General features: G+C 35.3%; 1 protein-coding gene across 1 annotated transcript; it reads left to right on the top strand.

Annotated features, from left to right (window-relative positions):
* The first annotated feature begins 3,812 nt into the window (after positions 1-3,812).
* On the top strand, positions 3,813-4,172 carry LOC111888847 (uncharacterized). Its single transcript, XM_023884969.1, has one exon. It carries the CDS (start codon positions 3,813-3,815, stop codon positions 4,170-4,172), a length of 360 nt encoding a protein of 119 aa, XP_023740737.1.
* The last annotated feature ends 17,579 nt before the right edge of the window (positions 4,173-21,751 follow it).

The following is a 21,751-nucleotide window of genomic DNA, read 5'->3' as shown; positions in this document are numbered from 1 at the left end:
AATGACATTATAAAGTTAAATTTGACACAAATTTTGATAAGTAAACATAATCCATATCTTCCAAGCTCAAATTAACTCTCTTTGATAATTTATTTTTCTTGTTCATAAGGGTTTCCATTGGGAATCATCTCACAACATTTCCAATAACATCTATTATATAAGATAAAAAAATGGAAGATTGGTATAAAATTTTCGGTATAGTGAGTGATGGTAAATAACATATTATCGTTTTATAAATTGTTAGATTGTAACATATAAGATAACCAATAGGTGTATTCTCAACAAAGACACAATCCAAAATGGTGTTGAAGTTTGCTAAAGAGAATCCATAAAGGGATCCAGTCCGCTAATTGCATGGTGTAACTTTGGTTGCGATATAAATATCGATTTTGTCTTCATTATCAACAAAACTATTTTTGTTTTGATTAAGACCAAGTTGTGGATTTTAGATGTAGTAACAACCATCCTTATGAGGAAAACTTTTAAATCTTTCAACCTATCTGTTAGTAACCACTGGCTAGATTTTCCTTCCCTAAATGCATAAAAAACTAGTTTATATATTGTTATACGTGGTTTGAATGAAAATGTAAGAAAACTCATAAATAAATAAAATCGTTATTACATGTTCATCAATGAGAATCATATCAGTTTTGTAAGTCTTTTTAAAGATGCATAAGCAAGAAGTTGCATGAGACGAGTTATTCTTACTCTCATGATAAATTGACTTTTTGAAACATCAACTTGGTTTATGAAGGTAATGTTGTTTTGCGTCATGTTTCTGTTTGTGAAAAAACTAATGATTGTTAAACACAAGTGACTCAACCAAGTGATATGGCCTTGGTAAAATAGGCAAAACATGAACAATTCAAAATCATAGGGTCAGAGTGAAAATATAATTTTACGGATAAAATTTGTAACTTTTGACATAACTCAAGGACGATTAATATAATTTAGTCTCAAACAAATATTATAGAAAGTCCTTTGTACGTAATCAAAAGCAAAATTATAAAAATAAAATAAAGTTCTTATCATCCACATATAAATGATGTTATATACTTTTAAAAAATCTCATAATGCAAATCTAACAATCAAGTAAGGATAAATAGTTTTACTGATGCTCATTAGAAAACATATCCATAAGTATATACCATTACTCGTTTAGTGTGATACTTTTCAAATCTGAGTGTTTTTATTAAAATATATGTTTACAAAAATTGTTTTAAAACATCAATGTACTTTCAAAGTATATTGTTGTAATTTGTAATATATATATATATATATATATATATATATATATATATATATATATATATATAGACAACAATATATAGCGATATAAATTATTCTTTAAAGCAATTTTATATCTAATAAAAAGTTGGTATTTACATATAAGTTATCAAAAAATTCATGGATTCATACTTTTGACTTATATACCTAAAAAACTGACTATGTAGTTTTAACTTTCTTATATGTTTACAGAAATAATTTAAAACAACAATGTACTTTCAAAGTACATTGCTGTAATTTATAATATATATATATATATATATATATATATATATATATATATATATTAAAATGGACAGCAACAAATATCAATATAAATTATTTTTTATGTTCATATAGATAGTAGACATTAACATCCAGAATGAAAATATTGTCCTTATATTCACAATTTTAAATGAGTAAAATATTAAAGATAAAATTGTAGCAATAGAAGGCGGTAACAGTGGCAGGGGTAGGTGTATTTCAGGTAAAGAGAATGTATATATAGATGTTGTTCTTCCCTCATTCATCATGTAAATAGTATTCAATGTAGAGGAGTACTTTTTATATGGTGTATATAAATATGTCCGTTCCATTCATTGATGTATATCATTGTTTTTGATTCATGATTACATTTGATAATCCTCACATATTTACAGTATTGATTACACAAGTTTCATGAATGTTGCAAACAGAGGATATAACGTTGATTATAGACAGACTGACAAACAAACATAAGTCAACACATTAAAAAATCGATATAAATGACATAATTTTTTTCTGTAACTAAATGAATGAAACTAATATACTTAAAGTAGATTGATTAATTTTTTTTTCATGACCTATCAACATGAATACAGTAATAACGGGTAATAAGAACTGAGTAAATGCAAGATATTGGAGAAGAAGAAGGACAACTGAGTAAAGAAAGAACCTAGAAAAAAGAATTAGAGAAGAAGACCGTTAAAGAACACTGTAAATTGTAGGGCTCAATCCAAAATCATAAGAATAACAACTTCAATGTAATCGTATATATGATGTTTTTTAATAAGGAAATCACTATCTTCCAAAAAAAAAATGGGATCTTAAGATATCATCTTGAAAATTTTTGGCTACTCGTCTAGAAAAATAATATCAGTTATATTGGTTCAAAATTTCAAATTAATTGGCTTGCTTATTTAATGAGTTTTAAAATTCAAACCATTATCTCAAAATTGATTCATTCTATGTAGGATATATTGGGAGATAAATTATGGATAATATGGACTTTAATTTTGACTCTCAAATATTTTGTTAATTTAATGGGATTGGGTTAGATTTTATAGACTAATAACTGAATTATTGATATGTTTATATAATGAGTTTTTTCAAATAATTTAAACGGGTTTGAACTTTGACGCCAAAAGTTATAAATAAAGGAGTTAAATTAGGAACAATATTAATTAGAGAAACTGATATCCTGTATATAAATAGAATGATATGCTTCAATTGATAACATAATTGTTGAATTTAAAGATTCTATAATTAAAGATAATTGTGTTTGAATTCTATTTGGAGAAGACAATGCCATCAATTTGATATAAGGGTAGAAAACATATAATTAAAGTACAATCAAGAGTCATGATTACTTTATTGGTAAATTAAATGTTTTCTTTTAATAATATTTATAGATTATAGATGATTTGTGAAAATGGTTCCTAAATCACATTACCAGGCCAAAATAATACTCTTCATGACTTCATGTGATGAAATCAGACCGGTAAGACGGGTGGGAGCGGGCAACGCCTAAAGGCGTTTTTCTGATGTGGACCGCAAAAAATGGCGTTAAAACGCCCTCTACACCACCCCTATTGCGTTTTTTGATGTTATGCTGGTAACGGAAGGAAACAGGTCATTTTGATTGGAACAGTCACATTTTCGACCGTTTGCAAATGGTCACCAATAAAAAAATCCCTATTAATATAAATACACAACATTTTATCTTCATTTTACCTACAAAACTCAACAAACTCTTTCAATAATCCATATTTCTTTCAATTTCATTTTATTTACTAATACTCTATTTAATTAAAAAAAAATGGATCATTTTGATCCATTCCATCCATACAATTATGCTATTGACGAGGATGATATGTTCATGGGTATGATGTATCGATATGTTACGAAAATGCTACTGACAGAGCCAACTCCACTACTGACCATGCGTGCGACGTTGAACAAAGATCGTGAAGAAGGGCATAGACGTCTAGTACACGATTATTTTGAGAATAATTGTGTCTACCAACCTAACGATTTTAAAAGAAGGTTTTATTTGCGGAAAAATGTGTTCCAACGAATAGCCAATGCAATGAAAAACAAGTACCGTAATTACAGTTGTTTTAAAAATTAAATATACGTTCCTTAGATTATTAAATAATTGTCTTAAAAATTAAATATATGTTGTTTAGATTATTAAATAATTGTCTTAAAAATTTAATATATGTTCTTTATATTATTAAATAATTGTTTTAAAAATTAAATTTATGTTTAGGTATGAATATTTCTAAATGAGGTATGATGCGAGAGGTAAACGACGTTTTACAAGGTTGCAAAAAGGTGTTGCTGCAATCAAGCTTATGGCTTTGGGGGAGTCGCACGATTCTATTGATGACTATATGAGAATGTCAGAACGAACTGCACGAGAAAGTTTGTATAGATTGGCGAGAGGTGTGGTCGAAACCTTCGGTGACAAATACTTGCGCAAACCTTCATTGAATGACATGCAACAACTATATGCGGGACATGAAGAACGTCATGGTTTTCCGGGTATGCTTAGAAGCATTGATTGCACAAAGTGGATATGGAGAAATTATCCTGTGGCGTGGAAATGTCAATACACAAGTGGTCATCTTGGTCGTCTCCGTTAGTATTAGAGGCTGTTGCGTCACAAAACTTATGGATTTGGCATGCTTTTTCAGAGTTGCGGGTTCTAACAAAGACGTAAACGTTCTTGATTAGTCGCCCATATATTTCAGGACCTTTTGACAGGAAAGGCATCGGATGCTCATTTCACAGCAAATGGTCGTGAGTATAAGTTCGGGTATTACCTCGCGGATGGAATATACCCACCATATTCTACGTTTGTGAAGGCGTTTCGACACCGGTAGAACCTAGAGATAATTTTTTTCAAGAGAAGACAAGAAGGAGCATGTAAGGACGTGGAACGTGGTTTCGGAGTTTTGAAATCAAAATGGCACATAGTTGAACATGCGACACGACCATATGAGTTGGGCACTCTACGATATATTATGTATGCATGTATCATTATGCATAACATGATGATTGAAGATAAAATACAAAATATTGCGGAGTATTTGCCTACAGAACCTGGACACATTCATTTTCAATCAGAGACAAAAAAAAAAATACTTACATATAGTCGTTGATATTCAAGACCAACGAAAACACAAACTTCAAGAAGACTTGACAGATCATATCGATGATGACACTGAATTTGAATAATTTAGATCGAAAATGTAATTTGTTTCATCTTTTTTTTTGGATTTTAGGTTTTTAAATGTGTTTTTATCCTTAGTTGTAATTTTTTTATGTTGTTTTTAATTTAGGATTTATATTTTTATTTTTACATTTTAAATGTTATTTTTAATTTATGATTTAATTTATAAGATAATTATAAATATTATGACATAAATAAAAAAGAAATTAGAAATATATAAACTAAAAACATTAAAAAAATAAAATAGAAAATAAGGGGTGTTATTACATGTTATTTGGTGTTGCCCATTTCCGTTTTGGGTGTTATAACACTATGTATGACTAGGCTGATGATGTGACACCTCTTGGTTATGATAACATTTAATAACATGTTGTCCACTGTCTTTCATAGTAAAAATCAATTTACAATTTATTGCATTACAGTCTTATTTTAAAATAGGTAATATTGCTAACACAAATGGCTTGTGTCCATAAAATTATCTACTTTCTATTAAGATAAAAATAGATTTTATCATTAAAACGTATCGATAAAATAATGAAAACAAATTAGATTTTTTCTTTTGTATATGTGACTAAAACTATTGAAAAAGCGACCAAAATAATTGCAACACTAACGAATTTTCATGATTTTGCAGAAACGTTGGATGTGGACATGGTGCTTTCTAGGGTTTTTGCAACTTGATATTGTGGTCACAAATCACACTGGTCAATTTTGGACCATAAGGTCTCTGTCACCGAAATCAACAAATATCCACTTATTATTATATTCATATTACTAAGTTAATACTTCAAAAACAATACTCGTTAATCAGCTATTTTAAAACAGTTATAAATTTACAAAATTAAATGATTTGTCAGTAATTTTATGGTAGATTCAAATTAATATATAAAGTAATTTGAAGATACGAACGACCATCTTATGTATAGATTAATGATAAAATGATTATGTTGTCGAAAAAAATTACACCAATTCTTAAGATTTGGAAGTGATCCCAAAATTGGTTCTAGTTTCGGTTCTTAATATACTTTTTTTAATAGTAAATAAATTAACTACTACAAAGTAAATAATTAACCATGAGTGTTTGTAACATCGTGAAAATTTACAACCAATTTCAACTTTTCATAAACAACCCATATTCATCAAGTTATTACAAAAAGGTTTTCAGTTCATTTACTATCAGAGTATCCCAGAAACATCAACATAAAAGTGAGGAGCGGTACGATCACGCCTTCGCCTTGCCACGGTCTCCTGAAGTACCTGAAACAATACACTAAAACTATAAGCCTGAAAGCTTAGTGAGTTACCCCCAAAATACCAACCACAATACCACACACATATCATATCACATCATAAACAGAACAGCCATGCATATCGAGTCTACAGTGTGACCGGTCCGCCTGCACCAGGCCTTCAGTCCACCCGGTCCACTCTCTCTCCGAGTCTACAATATGACTGGTCCGCCCGAACCGGGCCTTCAGTCCACCTGGTCCACTCTATGAGTCTACAGTATGACTGGTCCGCCCGCACCAGGCCTTCAGTCTGTCTGGTCCAATCTCTGTGCCTCGGCACGTCTGGTCCGCCCTCTTGGGGCCTTCAGCCTATCCGGACCGCTCGTCGGGCCTTCGGTCTAACCGGTCCGCACTGGGTATGTTGGCCTACAACACAAAGCAGGACCCGCCTCAACCCAACCCCAGTCTAACAACCATGTGCACATAAACATATAATCATATAACATCTCACAACTAATCAAACCGATCCAGCATATCACATAACATAGCAACATCCTAACCAGGATACCGACCTAACCGGTCACTAGCATAGCATCATCCTATATACCAGGATACCGACCTTAACCAGGTCTCTACCATATACCATCCTAACTACCAGGATGCAGACATAGCAAAGCAATAACATAACAACAACTACCCGGATTTCCATCCGATAAAGGGTCGGCCTTGGCGCCTTAGACCATGTTGATATAGTGAGGATAACTCACCTGCAACTGCCGAATTGAAGAAATAAGACCACGCTGCTCCGACCACCAACACGAACTCCACCACTGAACATTACCAATTAACCAAATCCAATAAACACCAATAATTACCAAAATACCCTTAGAAGTCAAACTGGTCAACCCTTGGTTAAAGGCAAAGTCAACCTTCCTGGTTGACCCTACTCGCCGAGTCAACCCGTTGACTCGTCAAGTTCCTATGCTCAGAAACTCCCATGCCACGACTCAACTCGCCGAGTCGCCCCAAGACTCGTCGAGTCCAACAAGCTCTGAGTCCCTTCCTGCTCAACTCACCGAGTCATCCCTCGACTCACCAATTCACAGCTCAACCAGAAAAGGTTAGGATTCCATGACCAGACTCGCCGAGTCCAAGCACAGATTCGCCGAGTCCAAGGCAATCTTCAACAGACTCGCCGAGTTGTTCTTCCAACTCGCCGATTCCATGCACATATTCATACAACTCGTTGAGCACACCCAGGTGAATCGCCGAGTCTCTTCAGTTCTCATTCCATACAGAGGCTTTTCAAGCCATGCAAGGACTCCAATCCATAGATCCACTCTTCTACAGCCTAACCCTCACATAAAGTTGCAAACTTTATGTGAAAGCAAGAAGATATATGCCCAAAACACTTCTAGGGCTAGGGTTAAAGACAAAGGGCTTCACCAATAACTCTTAGACAGGAACTTTATGACATTTTGGGCCATCACAAGTCTAGATCTGAAGTAGCAACTTCAGATCTAAGCCTCAAACTCGAGATAGCTCCCAAACAAGCTAATGAATCCTAAATCAACCACCATTCATGAATCAATAATAAAATAGCTTAAGGAGGAGGTTCCTTACCCCTGAAATGTGCCCAAACAGAAATAGATTCCAGATCTACACAAGCCCCTTGATGATGGCCTCCAAATCCCCAAGTTTCTTACACAAAATTTCTCTTCCAAGCTCTAATTCTTCATTAGAGGAGTCACACACACAAGATGAGGGTTTCTGAATCTCAAATGGGTAGAAAAGAGGCTGAAGGTGGGTTATAATGTGCTTTATATAGGGCACAATCCCAGATTAGGGTTTTCTCCCTTCAGCACCAACTCGCCGAGTCCAACTGCCGACTCGTCGAGTTGGTCACTTAACACGTAACCAGAACCGTAACTCGACTCGCCGAGTCGACCTTCCTTATTGACACTAAGAACCCTAAACTTGCACTTCTGAACTCGGGGTGTTACAGTGTCATTAGCAAATAAATACACTTTTCGATTTGATTATAATTCATCGTTAACCAAGAAAAGCCAATTATGCTTTTTAACCTAACAATAGAAGATTTAAAATCACTAAAATCAACCGTTGATGATAATTTAAGAGCTTCTTGTTAATAAATGACATAATTTCTAGTAAATAAGTTTTTCAAACTTAAATACATCATAAATGGTGGATTGATGTTATAATTAATCTAAACATTACTTTATTGTGACAAATCAAGTGATGAATTGATGTTACTAATTTATACATTGGTTTTTTTGACAAATCAAGTGATGCTTGCAAAAAAAATGTGCAATTTACAACAGAGTGGCTCTATACATGAGATGTATGTTCAAATAGTATTGTTTACAAATTAAGTGGTGCATGTAAATTTACTACAAATCAAATGGTTTATGTATATGTAATACAATTAACAAAAGTTTCGATAGATAATTTCAAAATTGCATTACACAATTGTTGTTATCTATCCTAACAAAATCCTAAAATATTATTAGACAAATACCATTAGAAGTCTGTTGGTACAATCTTCATGCTTTACTCTAGGGTCTATTTTAATTGAATTAAAAACAAAACTTGTATGGGAGATTGGATCCGACATTCAACCTTGCCTTTTTGCTTAGTTAACAAATCAAGAGAGTGAATATTTAAAACATTAAAATCATACTCTAACTTACTGTATTCAATTTTATTAACTTCATAATCTGTTTAATCAACAATGTAAATAAAAGATGGCTTAAAATGCATGAATGGTCATCAAAGAAATCCTTGATGTCAGCATAGCATTGAACATTTTGTTGTAAAACATTGACTTCACAATCCTCCCAATTTTTTCACTAAGGGGACCTAGCATGGAGCAAAAACCATGTAAATTAAGCGCAAACTAAAAATCATGCATGAATATCTACAATATTAGGCACAAATGACTCGCTTTTGCTACAAATGATGATCATCTCTTCTTCAACCGTTTCCTAATGACCCCTGCTTAGCAGGACCCTTGCAAGTCAATATAAAAGTACTCTGCACAAACAAAAATAATGACATAGATGGAAGTAAATTTGGGAACGTAATTAATTTGTGCCTTTAATCTACTTTACATCAAAGAACCAAAATTTACAAAGTAACTTTCCAAGCTTTACAAAGAAGACTTACAGTCAATGAAAACAGAAATAGACAAATCTACTTGAATCATAAACATGATTGTCATTTCAAAGTATGAGATCAAACAATGGCTTTATATCCGATCAGTTAGACTGTACAAATATCATTTTGTCTTAGAACATGATGAAATTATGCTTCAGATCGTAGCAAATTTCGAATCAATAAAAAACTATCGAGATTCACGTGAAAAAAAAATTAACACGGATAATTAACAATTGCAAGAAGATTTAACATGTAATGCACATATAACCTATGACAGTACGTGTATGCTCTATTTTTTCCATGATATTCTGACCGAGTTCCCATTAAAGGACGATGTGGAGGAGATTAAAGAGAAGGCATCGATCATCATCGTAGCTTTGCAATGAAATTTAAGGGATTACAATCATGTAAATAAATATCAAAGCACTGATTTTTAGGGATTACAGTCAATCCCACTTAATCAGGGATTACGATTTTGATTTAGTTGGTAATTCCAATTTGAGATATTTGGTAATTCGGGATTACATGCATTCTAAAAATCATATTTTGTTTTTGAATTTAGAAAGACAATCCCATAAAATTACATGTGTCATTTTTAGAGAGTATTAGAAAAAAACTGAAAATTATAAGAAAATGACACGTGGACAAATCTAGATTCTTTTATTAAAAGAGGTAGATATTCAAGTTACATATTTTCACTCCTATATATAACAATCTACGATAAAAAAAAATAATGACATTTTTTAAAGTCACACAAAACAGTTCATATTGATATTTGTTTGTCATTTTATGTCTTTACTAACTACATTACAATGTTAATTTTGAATGTTATGAAGTTCGCAATGTACTTATATGAAAATATATTTGATTAAAATTTAAATAACTAATTTAATCTACAAAGATAGATATGATTACATACATCTTTAGAGAAAAATGAAAATTTAAAATACATGGTTTGTGATTCACATATAGAAAATGAAACTAATTTTCACTATATGTTTCATAAGTTTTTCATAGTTCTATACTAAGTTTTTTTTGTCATTAGTTATTAATCTAAGCATATTTCTTCAAACAAAATTAACTTCATAAAACATTTATATGATTAACTTGTTTATTGATAATCCAATTTTATTCTAAAATTTTTTAATCTTAAATGTAATAAGATATGTTATACCCATAATTTATTGTCCATCGAGATACAAAGCATTAATCTCATATACAGCGAACGACCTTTTATTAATTATTTTGTGTAAACTACCAATTATTATAAAACATAAACGTAATTAACAATTTATGTAATCGCAAATACAAAACAGGTGTTACATTGTTAACGTTCATGCACATAGTCCCTTATCGTGGCATATAAACCATTTTAAAACATATTTCATCTACACAACAAGATTAGGGAGGAATATATGATGATTTATGAAATCAAGAGGTTCTCTCAAAGGATTGTGTAGAACATTTTTCGAATATGATATTGTGACCTTATGTCCGAGAATCACGAAATGCAGGTTATGAATTTAATATTTCAAGATACAATTTCAAATCAAGACATCAATGAGAAATCATGAACTTGACATTTATAGTAATTTGAATTCTACTGATTATTAGCAAAGATGCTAAATTACTAATCAATTAGCATTAAACGCTCATTACATCAGATAATTATAGGATTATGGGTTAGGATAATAATTAGGAAACATTAACTTGAAATTAATATATTTCATAACAAATTTCTTAGTAAAGTAAATTTTCAGGCAGCAGGGTTGCTCCCCCAAGGACCCTACATGGGGCTGCAACCCCTTGACCTATGTCATTTAGTTGAACCAAGGTCAAACTTGTTTTATACAAGTGTGCACTCTACATCTCATAACTTGTCCAAAAACAAGATGTTGGGGTGCAAACTCAATCCCACATTGGTAAAATAAGAAACTAGATGCTAGCATATAAAGCAGTGGGTAATCCCTTCTATGACCAATTGGTTTTAGAAAATGGAACCCCATTGTTCTTCTATGTTGAACATGGTTGGGCTAGTAGCAATCCTTACAAATGGTATCAGAGTTACGATCGTAGCCCTAATGATGTGGTCAGCACAGGTGGTGTAATCCCCGGTAATTCTTGGTCCTATGAAGTTGATCCTGAAGCCTTGTATCAAAATCTTCCTGATGGCCCAGTTCAGGTGAGCGTGTCCCGAGAGTAGCGGCGGTATGAAAAAGAGTGGTTCTGATGAACAGTTCATTGAGGGGAGGCCAAGAGTGGAACTTGGGTTTGAGGGGAGGGATAACTAGCAAACTTATGAGTAGACAACTTCAATTACAGGAATACAAACCGCAACTATGATACCACTTGCTAGGAAGTAAATCGGATAACTAGAAAAATCAAAAGCGCACAAGACACAATATTTATGTGGTTCGGTCAAGGTGACCTACGTTCATGGGCGGGAGGAGAGTATTTTTATTTCAAAGTTATCAAAAAGAGGTTATAAGTACAAGTCACCAGTGATTCGTCCTACTCGCTAAGGATACAAAAGACAAGACACAAAATGACTTAGCATGTATCTTTATTTATACTTGAGGGATCAGATCTAAAACCCTAATGGGCCAAGCCCATTAGCCCATGTGCCCATGAATAGTGTCAACTAATTATATTCCGTCATGCAACATCTTCAAGAACATTTTTCAATGTCATACAACCCATGAGCATCAATAACACACATGATAGACCACCTTGACCATAGTGGAGCATCATGATGCACATGTGGCGCATCATGAACACTAGTGGTCCAAAATCCATCATGGTGGCACAACATGGTGTATTTCTTGGGCATGATCATCTTCTAAGCAAACGTGGATCAACATGGCACAATAAAGGAATCAAGATGGTGCATCATGTACCAAGATGGTCCACGATGGCGCAAATTCTCCTCCATGGTGCAACTTCCCTTCTTGATGGAGCAACAACATCTTCATGGCTCAACATCTCTTTGGCTCAACATCTTCACTTGGACCAACTTTAGAATGTTGGTGCATCATGCTATCATTTGGCGCAACATTCCCAAGCATGATGCAACTTCATTCTACACGGCGCGACATGATGCTCCAAGTTGCTCCAAACCCTCTTTTGGAAGATCCATTCCTTTTTCACCTGATATGTTCCTTTGTCAGATGATCAAAATCCATATCAAATGATTCATTCCTTTGTCACATGCTCCATGAACCTCAAGTGCTCCATTGAGTTCAAAGTGCTCTAAATGCTCCATGAGAATGATCCAAATGCTCAAGTCACATTTAACAATCTCCACCTTGAATTGGGCATCCTCTGAACTCAAATTTAAATAATAACTTCCTCTCCCTTCCTACCATCAAGCCCTGAAGGGGCTTACCTCCTGGTAACATCCACCAATTCCAAGCAAAGCTTAAACTTCTCTATGGGCAACGAACTTGTCACGATGTCTTCCAGATTCTCCTTGGCACCAAAATTTTGAAGGCATAAACTGTCATAGAACATGATAGGTTTTTCCACCTTCAAAAGAAGATTCTAAATGAGACCAACCAACAATGATCTTCTTATCCCCTAATCACTTTCATGGTCCAAGTCTATCAATCCAACCAAGTATGTATGTAGTGTACATGCACCATACACCAAACAAACATCAAGAATTCCCTTTAAGTGTCACAAGATCCACTTGACCACTTCCCAATGAGCTTTTACTTGATTGCCTCGAACCGCCAAAGAAATACCAACATGTTTGGATTGATCGCGATAGAATGACCGCAAGACTTTCTTAATATAGCAAGAAATGTATAACCACCCTGCTCTTCTATCACTTCGAATTTCTATCCTTGTTATCTTCTTTTTAGCTCCTAATCATTCATAAAACTCATTCTCCAGAAGCTTCTTCAAGTTGTCTTTCCTAGCATCAGCATCACTAGACATTTCTTCCCTGGGTTAATCAAGAGATTCCTCACGTCTATGATGATCCATGCCACCATGATGTCCTTTATTTATCGCAAAACTGTGTCGGATTTCTGTTGCAAACTCCACCTTTTGGCTAGCATCCTGACCGTTCCGCGAAACACTTGTACCACCTCCCCCTGGTTACACATAGAAGATTCAAAGGTCACATCTCTGCGAATGATGAATTTTGAAGTTTTTTCTCCTTCTCTACACCACAGACGATGACCTGTCCCTCCATATGTATATCCTAGAAATATGCACTTCATTACCCTCGACTCCAGATTATCGTCATTTACACGAGCGTAAGCAGGACATCCAAACATTCGTAAACTATAATTATTTGAGGGTTTTATATACTACACATCTTGAGGAGTCTTACAATCAATTGTAGTTGATGGAGATCTATTCGCCAGATAGCAAGAAATGTTGACTTCTTCCGCCCAAAATTGCTTCGATAAATCAACTGATAATCGCATGCACTGAGCATGCTCCACCAGTGTTTGGTTCATCTGTTCTGCCACTTTGCTTTGTTGTGGTGTTAGTTGTACAATGTGATGCCTCACTATACCTTCTATTTTATAGAAGTTGTCAAAAGAATTTTTGCAAAAATCCAACCCATTTTTCGTTTTAAGTAACCTGACATAGTTTCGGGTCTGTTTCTCAACCATGGTCTTCCACTCCTTAAACCGCCCAAACACTTCATCTTGGTCCTTTATCTTCAGAAACTACACTTAAGTCTTCCTTGAGTAATCATCAATAAAAGTCACAAAGTATTAACATCCATCATGAGACTTCACAAGAGAGGGATATACTCTACGATCTCCTTGATTGAGTGTTGAACCGAACTGAACTTCACCTTGAATGGTGTCTCTTGAACAAATGTTTCGCCAAGTTTAGCATTTCCACTTGCATCTCCACCAAACAACCCTTTCTCGCTCACATGCCCTAACTTATGATGCCACAACTTCCTTTCATTATCATAACGATCTAAGGGTTTGGATATAATTACTGTTCCCCCAATCGTACAACCATCCAGAACATAAATCCCATGAGGATTCAACCTTCCCTTCATAAATACAAGAGCACCCTTGGAGACTCGTAACTAGTCACCCTATTCAGAATACTTCAACCTATCATTCGACAAAGTGCCAATATAAATAATATTCTTTCAAAGTTCCAGGACGAACCAACAATCTAGTTTCCTGACAATATATTGTGCATCTTGATTTACAACATGTCACTACCCTTGATACCACTCACCCAATCATCACATATCTTGACTGTACCATTCCACTCTTTGAAGGATTCGAACTAGCAACGATTGCATGTCATATGATAAGATGCTCCAAAATCCAGGATCCAAGAATCAGCAGAACTAGATATACATATTTTCAAAACTTCACCATCATCCCCATCATCAGAATTTCCTTGAACCATAACAACATTATTGTTGCTTGGTCCAACACCATTATTCCCTTTCTTCAGCGATGGACAATCTCTTCTGAAGTTCCCATTTTTCTTGCAGTTATAATGAGATCAAGTCCATGTATGATAATCAAGTTTAGAATTTGGTTGATCAAGAACCTGGTCGAAAGATAGTTGGTTGCAAATGGATCTTCAAGAAAAAGACCCACATGGATGGAAATGTGCACACTTTCAAGGCATGATTGGTTTCAAAGAGATTTACTCAAACCCCCAGAGTTGAATATGATGAGATTTTCTCACCGGTGGCCAAGATAAAGTCTATTAGGATAATGCTTGCCATAGCTGTCTTTCATGATTATGAAATATGGCAGATGGATGTCAAAACTGTTTTCCTTAACAAAAAGTTGGCTATGGATGTTTACATGAGCCAGCCTGAGGGTTTTGTAGATGCAAAGTTTCCTAATAGAGTGTGTAAGCTTGAGAAATCCTATTGAACCAAGCGTATCGCAGTTGCAATCTTTGATTTCATGAGAAAGTCAAAGAATTTGGTTTCTATTGGAGTGAAGATGAGTCATATGTGTATTTCAAGGCTAGTAGGAGTATAGTAACCTTTCTAGTATTGTATGTTGATGACATACACCTTATAGGAAACGACATTCCGACTCTGCAAGAAGTAAATTCTTGGCTAGGAAAGTGTTTTGCTATGAAGGATCTAGGAGAGGCGGCCTATATTATTAGGATAAGAATCTTAAGGGATAGAAAGAAAATACTAATTGGTCTTTGTCAAAGTACATACTTGGATAAGGTACTAAAACGTTTTTGTGTGGAAAATTCAAATAAAGGAGAGTTATCTATTCATAGTAATGCCAAGTAGAGTAAAACTCAAAGTCGTAGTGCATGTGAAGAGAAAGCAAAAATGAGTCGAGTTCCATATGCTTCAGTTGTAGGATCGATCACGTACGCTATGACATGTACTTGTGTTGTTGTGTCATTTTCTTTAAGTATGGTCAGTTGCTTTCAGGGAAATCCTGGCAGAGCTCATTGGACAACAATAAAGAATATTCTCAAGTATCTGCGAGCGACAAAGGATCAGATTCTAGTCCTTGGTGGCAATGATATGTTGAGAGTAAGTGGGTATAGTGACGCCAACTTTCAAACAGACAGAGACAATCTTCATTCTAAATCTGGCTGGGTGTTTCTGTTAAATGGAGGACCAATCACTTGGAAATGTTCCAAGCAGGACATAGTGGTTGATTCTACTTATGAATCAGAGTACATACCAGCAAGTGAAGCGTCAAAGGAATCAGCTTGGATGAAGAACTTTATCGGCGATCCTAGAGTAGTTCCGACCATTTAGGAGCCAATAGAGCTTTTCTGTGATAATGAAGGAGAAGTTGCTTTGACCAAAGAACTGATAGTTCATGGTAAATCAATACATATCGACATAAAGTACCATTATGTAATATGTCGAATTGAAGAAGATCATCTAATAGGAAATAGAGTTTCGTCAGAAGAGAATCCTACAGATCCTCTCACAAAGGCTCTGAGTAGGGTTAAACATATTCAAAATGCTAAGAGCATTGGTTTGAGAGACGAAAATAGTTTTAGTAGTTAGATGATTAGTTTGAAACCGGTAAGAGAATAAATGTAATTGATTTTAGTGATCGAATACTAGAGATTATTTATGAGTTTTTTTACTACCTTTGTTAATTATGTATTCATGTGTTTCACTTTGCATGTTTTACTTCCCGAAATAATTTGATTATTTGAAGATCCACAGTCGTTCATACTTTAGGGAGTAAGTAGTGAATAAAGACTATCATGAATTCGGTTGTAGATTGTCTAAGGAGTTTAGACATACCAATTGTGTTGCTACAACGTTCATGAGTACTTAGAAAATGGAGATTTGAGTATTGGATAAACCTACGCTTATAGAATTACTTCATGGATTATATCACGAGTAATTTTGAGATGATAATATCTTATATTCTTAAAATAGAGATATATGATTTGTAATTTACAAATCGGTTGTACATTAGTATTGCGAAAACGCATTAAAGGAATGGTTTTTAAGGCTATGGCAATGTTTTAGGCTTGTATAGCCCTCGATTGGGGGCGAGGCCCGGTTGACTATGTATATTCGGTAGGACCCGTGGGCAGGGCTTGTTTTGCTATGATAGGGTGGGTGAGACCCGTGGTGAGGCCCATTTGGTTAGGTTATCTTGGTAGAATGAACCATTCGGCCATTCGAGGATATGCTCAGAGCATGTGGTGTTCGTCATAAGTCTCCAGATTAGTGATTGAATGATGGTAAGGTCAGTGGGATGTGCGATTTTAAGTGTTCTAACAGAATAGATGGTGTCACGTGTTATCATGAATCGGTAAGAGTATGACTCAAGAGGGTGTAACCTGGTAGTGGTTTGGCATAATTGGGGCGTTAGGACATGCGTGATGTAGGGAGCTCTGTCATCAGCGGGTTGGACCCATGTGGCAGAAAGGCTGGGGTGCCCTTTATCAGTGGAATCTTAGGCAAAATCTCATCGTGCGGCCGTGTGCGAGGTTGTCAGTGTCAACAAATGGGTAAGGATCTGACATCCCAGTTTGCAAGAAAGTTAGCGTAAAGTCAGGAGATCTTGGTTGAATCGACAAATATAAATGTTGATTAGCATGATGTTAGGTATGCATTGATTTGGTGCCAACGGTTGAGACCTTTGTAACGAGTCACCTTCGTTTTTCGAGAGGCAGGTTTTGGTATCGGTGAATGGTCAGGGTTAGACGTATTTGTTATCAGTAAGATAATTCAGGTCAGAGTCCCAAAATTTCTGGCAGGGTTGTCTGGTGTCTCAAAGTAAGTATAGGGAATGATTTCAAAAACGGAATCTAACTTAAGTGGGGGAAAGCTGTAACACCTGTGTTCCAGATTGGTTTAGCTTACTTTTATCAAGGACCAAAGATGGAGTTTTGGAGAAAAATCTATGCCACAACGTGGAGCAAGGATGCCAACGACATGACAATGATTAAAAGGAACACATGTTTTTAATGAGTGCCACAGGGTGGCAGTAGGTTGGCCATGGCGTAGCAGCTGTTTTGGATCATGCCTATGATCTTTTAGGGTTTCCTTCGTATTTAAACTGTATTAGCTTGAATCTTGGGTTCCTTATCATCCTTCATCACCCTCAAATCCTAGAAAACCCTAACACTAAATCCTCTTGGTGATTCTTGTCTTATTTCGGTGCTTTTGGTAGCTTGAAGAAGAAGAATAAGAAGGTGTCTAGTGTGTCGATTAAGCAAGCGAACATCATCATCGTCCTCTTGAGCATTATTTGGACTCTTATAAGTAATCAAGTTCCCATTTTTTGGTGTTTTTTCTCTAGATCTAGGTTTATGTCATATTTTGGTCCCTTGCATATGGTTTGTATGGTTGGAGGAGATAAAGGTTGCAAATTTATGGCTTCTCTAAGTCCAAAAAGTATTTTATCGCATAGATTTAGGAAGTGGTGGTGATTTGGGAACCTTGCATGAAATCTAAGTCACATTGCATCTTTTGAATTAAATTTGGGAAATTACATGCATAGAGGATGCATATCCATAAACTTTACATTTTTTAGGGTTCATTAGGATCCCTAGAGTGCTTCTGGAAGATTTGAGTTGAAGATTTCTTGGATTAAGTGTTTAATGATCTAGCCTTATGCTTAAAGTTTCCTTTCTGGACCTTGGAATTTAGATCTAGACTTAAAGGGGTGTCTTAAGGGATAAAGTTGGAAGCTTTATCCATTAATACCTTTGAAAGAAACAAATATGAGTTTTGGAGTTCTTAAAATCGGAGGAAATCAGATTAAGCTCGATTAAAGTGTTCAGAATAGTCCCCACGGCGTGGCCTTGGGCTGCCACGACGTGGTGACTAGGTAATCATTGGTTGTTTTGGAATTTTACGCCCACAACGTCGCCAAGGAAGGCCATGACGTCGAGGGCCACTGTTGGAAATTTTGATATTATCTTTGATCGTTGACTTTTGTCTTGAGTTGACTTTGGTATTGATCGCTAGTTTTGGTATGTAAACTAAGGTTGGACCTCGTATGTTTTGGTAGGAGTATTGTAGCATCTATTGCGGGGCTTTGAGTTGTGGTCTAGTTGATTTTGCAAGTTATGTGAGTTTCTCACTATACTGTGTAGAATGCTAGTTGTCTTTGTGATGCTTACATTACATGTTGGGTTGGGCCCATTGGCATGCCTGTTGGGATGGGCCCATTAGTATGCATCTTGGGTTGGGCCCATTTGTATGTTGGGCTATGCCCATTGATATGTGAGGTTGGGCCCAATGACCGGGTTGATCCTGTTGATATGTATGGTATGTGGTATTTTGTGTAACTCACTAAGCTTTGTGATTACGGTTTGTGGTTTAAACATTTTTTAGGAACTTCCAGTTCCAGAGGGAAACACCCGACGTGATCGCACTACATCCCCCAAAGTTTATTTTGCATTGATTAGTTGTCATTTTTACTCTGATGTTTTGAGAAAACTATTATTTTTACTATCTTTTGGAGCAAATGAATGAATGGATTGATTGGTAAAAAAAATTAAATTTTTACTTGGTATTTTGGGACGTTACGCCAACTTTATGTTGAACGCCATTATATGTATACATTATATATGTATTGTGAGATATAATATTTTGGAGAACTCACTAAGCTTCATGATTACCCAGTTGATTATAAATGTTTTTCAGGTACGCCATTGAATCGTGAGAAGGGCAAGGTTCATCTGTACACATGTGCATTCGCAACATATTTTCCACAAACGTAATTATACTCTAATATATTTGAATAAATAAAAATAAAAATTCGGTTTGAAAATTGGGACGTTACAATGTACCTATAAATTGTTTTATGTAAATTTCGTTGTACAGATATATATTTAATTTTAACCTAGAAAACCCATCAGCTCTATGTCAGATTTTGAGTTTAGGACCCAAACTTTGTTTAATCGGCAAGGAATGTAACTGAGTCGAAAAAACTCATGAGGTACTCGTGACCAACTCGGAAAATACTCAAAACCGATTCATTTCAAGTTGAGTCTAGATTGAGCTTGAGCTCGAGTTACTTGAGTATATTATCGAGTCGAGCTAGAGTATTGAATTATTCGGCTCGTGAAACTCATGAGATTAATCGAACTTGGCTATATTTGTACTTTTACCCTTTATTTTAGTCATATTTTGTGACAACCCGATATTTCGAGTCAATGTAATGTAAAACCAATCAAACTAGGTCAAAATGTAACTTTCCTAAAATCTTATTTGGGTTAAATAAAGTAGTAGGAATCGTATCAAGGTTTCCAAGCATATAAAGAACCCTAAAATCCGAGTTATAACGAAGAAGTTATGACCAACCGAAGATTCTCGGCAAAACCGGCATCTGCGATTAAACGTAAAACGCGAATTTTCGATGCAATAGTTTTTAGCATTAAGTATCTAAATGGAAGTTATAGACAACCTCAATCTATGATCGTACATAAAAAGAACATCCAAATCTGACTTCGGATGTGAAAGTTATGAATTTTTGAAGAAATTCCTTAATCGCGTCATTTTATTTAATAAATAATAAAAATAATTTTGGGATTTGCCAACGGATTCTAAACGAAAGTTGTAGATCTTGGTCTCACCTTCGCGTGGATATAAAGAACGTCAAAAACGGAGTTCGTATGAGGGAGATATGAATTTTAGAAGTTTAATTAAAATAAATATAAATTTAATTATAAACTCCCGGTATTATCCGAAGGGGAGTCATCGGATAGGACCGAAGTACGCCCTGCGTACCTTCGTACGCCCCGCGTACTGAGATCAAGGGCTTCGGATCGTCCACGTCGCCATATCCGAGGAATCTGACCCGTCCGACCCGTCCGAAGCTCCGACCCGTCCGACCCGCTGTCCCGTCCGACCCGCCGTCCCATCCGACCCGCGTACCCAGCAACCCGTCCCATCCGAAGCCGAGGCAGTCGAGGCTTCGGTCATGCATGACGTACGCGTACGCGCTGCGTACAAGCGTACGCCCCGCGTACCGAGGCGGTTCAGGCTTCCTATAAATAGGATGCGAGGCTTTCCGAATTATTTGCTCAATTCTCCTCTTTTCTCTTGCGTCTTGCCTCGTTTTCCGTGCCCGTTCAAACCCGAAGCTCTGGCCTTTTTGCTCAAGTCCCGAGGGTCGATTTTACTCCCGAGATTCCCAAGAATCCCGAGAAAAATCCGTTTCCCGAGACGAAACTCTGACCGGTTTTCCATCTCGCTATCTTCAAACTTTCATGTGAGTTCATACCCCTTAAATAATGTTTTAAATTACTTTTAAATGCTTTATGGGGGGGATACAAGTAGAATCATGCTACTTATTATGTCAATCGCATGTGATTAGTAAGTAGGAGTATATTACTTATTACATCAATCACATGTGATTAATATACAACATTCAAAAGATTTGGCTACTCATTAGCCGTTTTACCAAACAGTTTCCTTCAAATGATTTTTTATAAACATTTTATATGTTTTAAACTCCTTATTACACTGTACCTCTTACTCTGTTTATCATATTTCAAACTTATTTACAACTGTATTTCAAACAAATGTTCCTTATACTTAAATTGTTTTATCAAACTTATGCCTTCAAATTGTTTTATAGATTGACGTCAAGTCGATCTTTCCTTAAACTAATATTTATGTTTCAAATGTTTTACCAAACTTATTTATGCTTTTATATTATAAATTGCATGCCTCTATATGTATAGTTATATAAGAAATGTTTAAAAGACTTAGGAAGGCTATCCACCCTATTTCCTTTTCGCGCCTTGAGATGTGGTCTGGTGGGATATTGGATACTCGTCCGAAAGTCGTTTAAATATTAGTTATATATCATGTGTACATATAAAGTCATAAAAGGTCCTTCCAGTTCATCCTATGCTCTTGGGTAGCACGGGTATACATCCACGTCCATACATACCACTTAGATTACTAGTAAGCTACCATATGGGTAGTTCAGGAAGATACCAGAACCATTACTAGAATGCGATATCATACAATGAGTCAGTTCATTCATGAGTCAATACTTTCTAAAAATTACTATACATTACATGTACAAACTATACTAGGACGAGAACATATACATCTATACTAGAACGTTTATATTACTATACTTGCTAGATAGAGAGAACATAC

This window comes from Lactuca sativa, chromosome 2 (assembly GCF_002870075.4).
Source record: "Lactuca sativa cultivar Salinas chromosome 2, Lsat_Salinas_v11, whole genome shotgun sequence".
Classification (NCBI taxonomy): Eukaryota; Viridiplantae; Streptophyta; class Magnoliopsida; order Asterales; family Asteraceae; genus Lactuca; species Lactuca sativa.
This window is presented reverse-complemented; position numbering and strand designations above follow the sequence as displayed.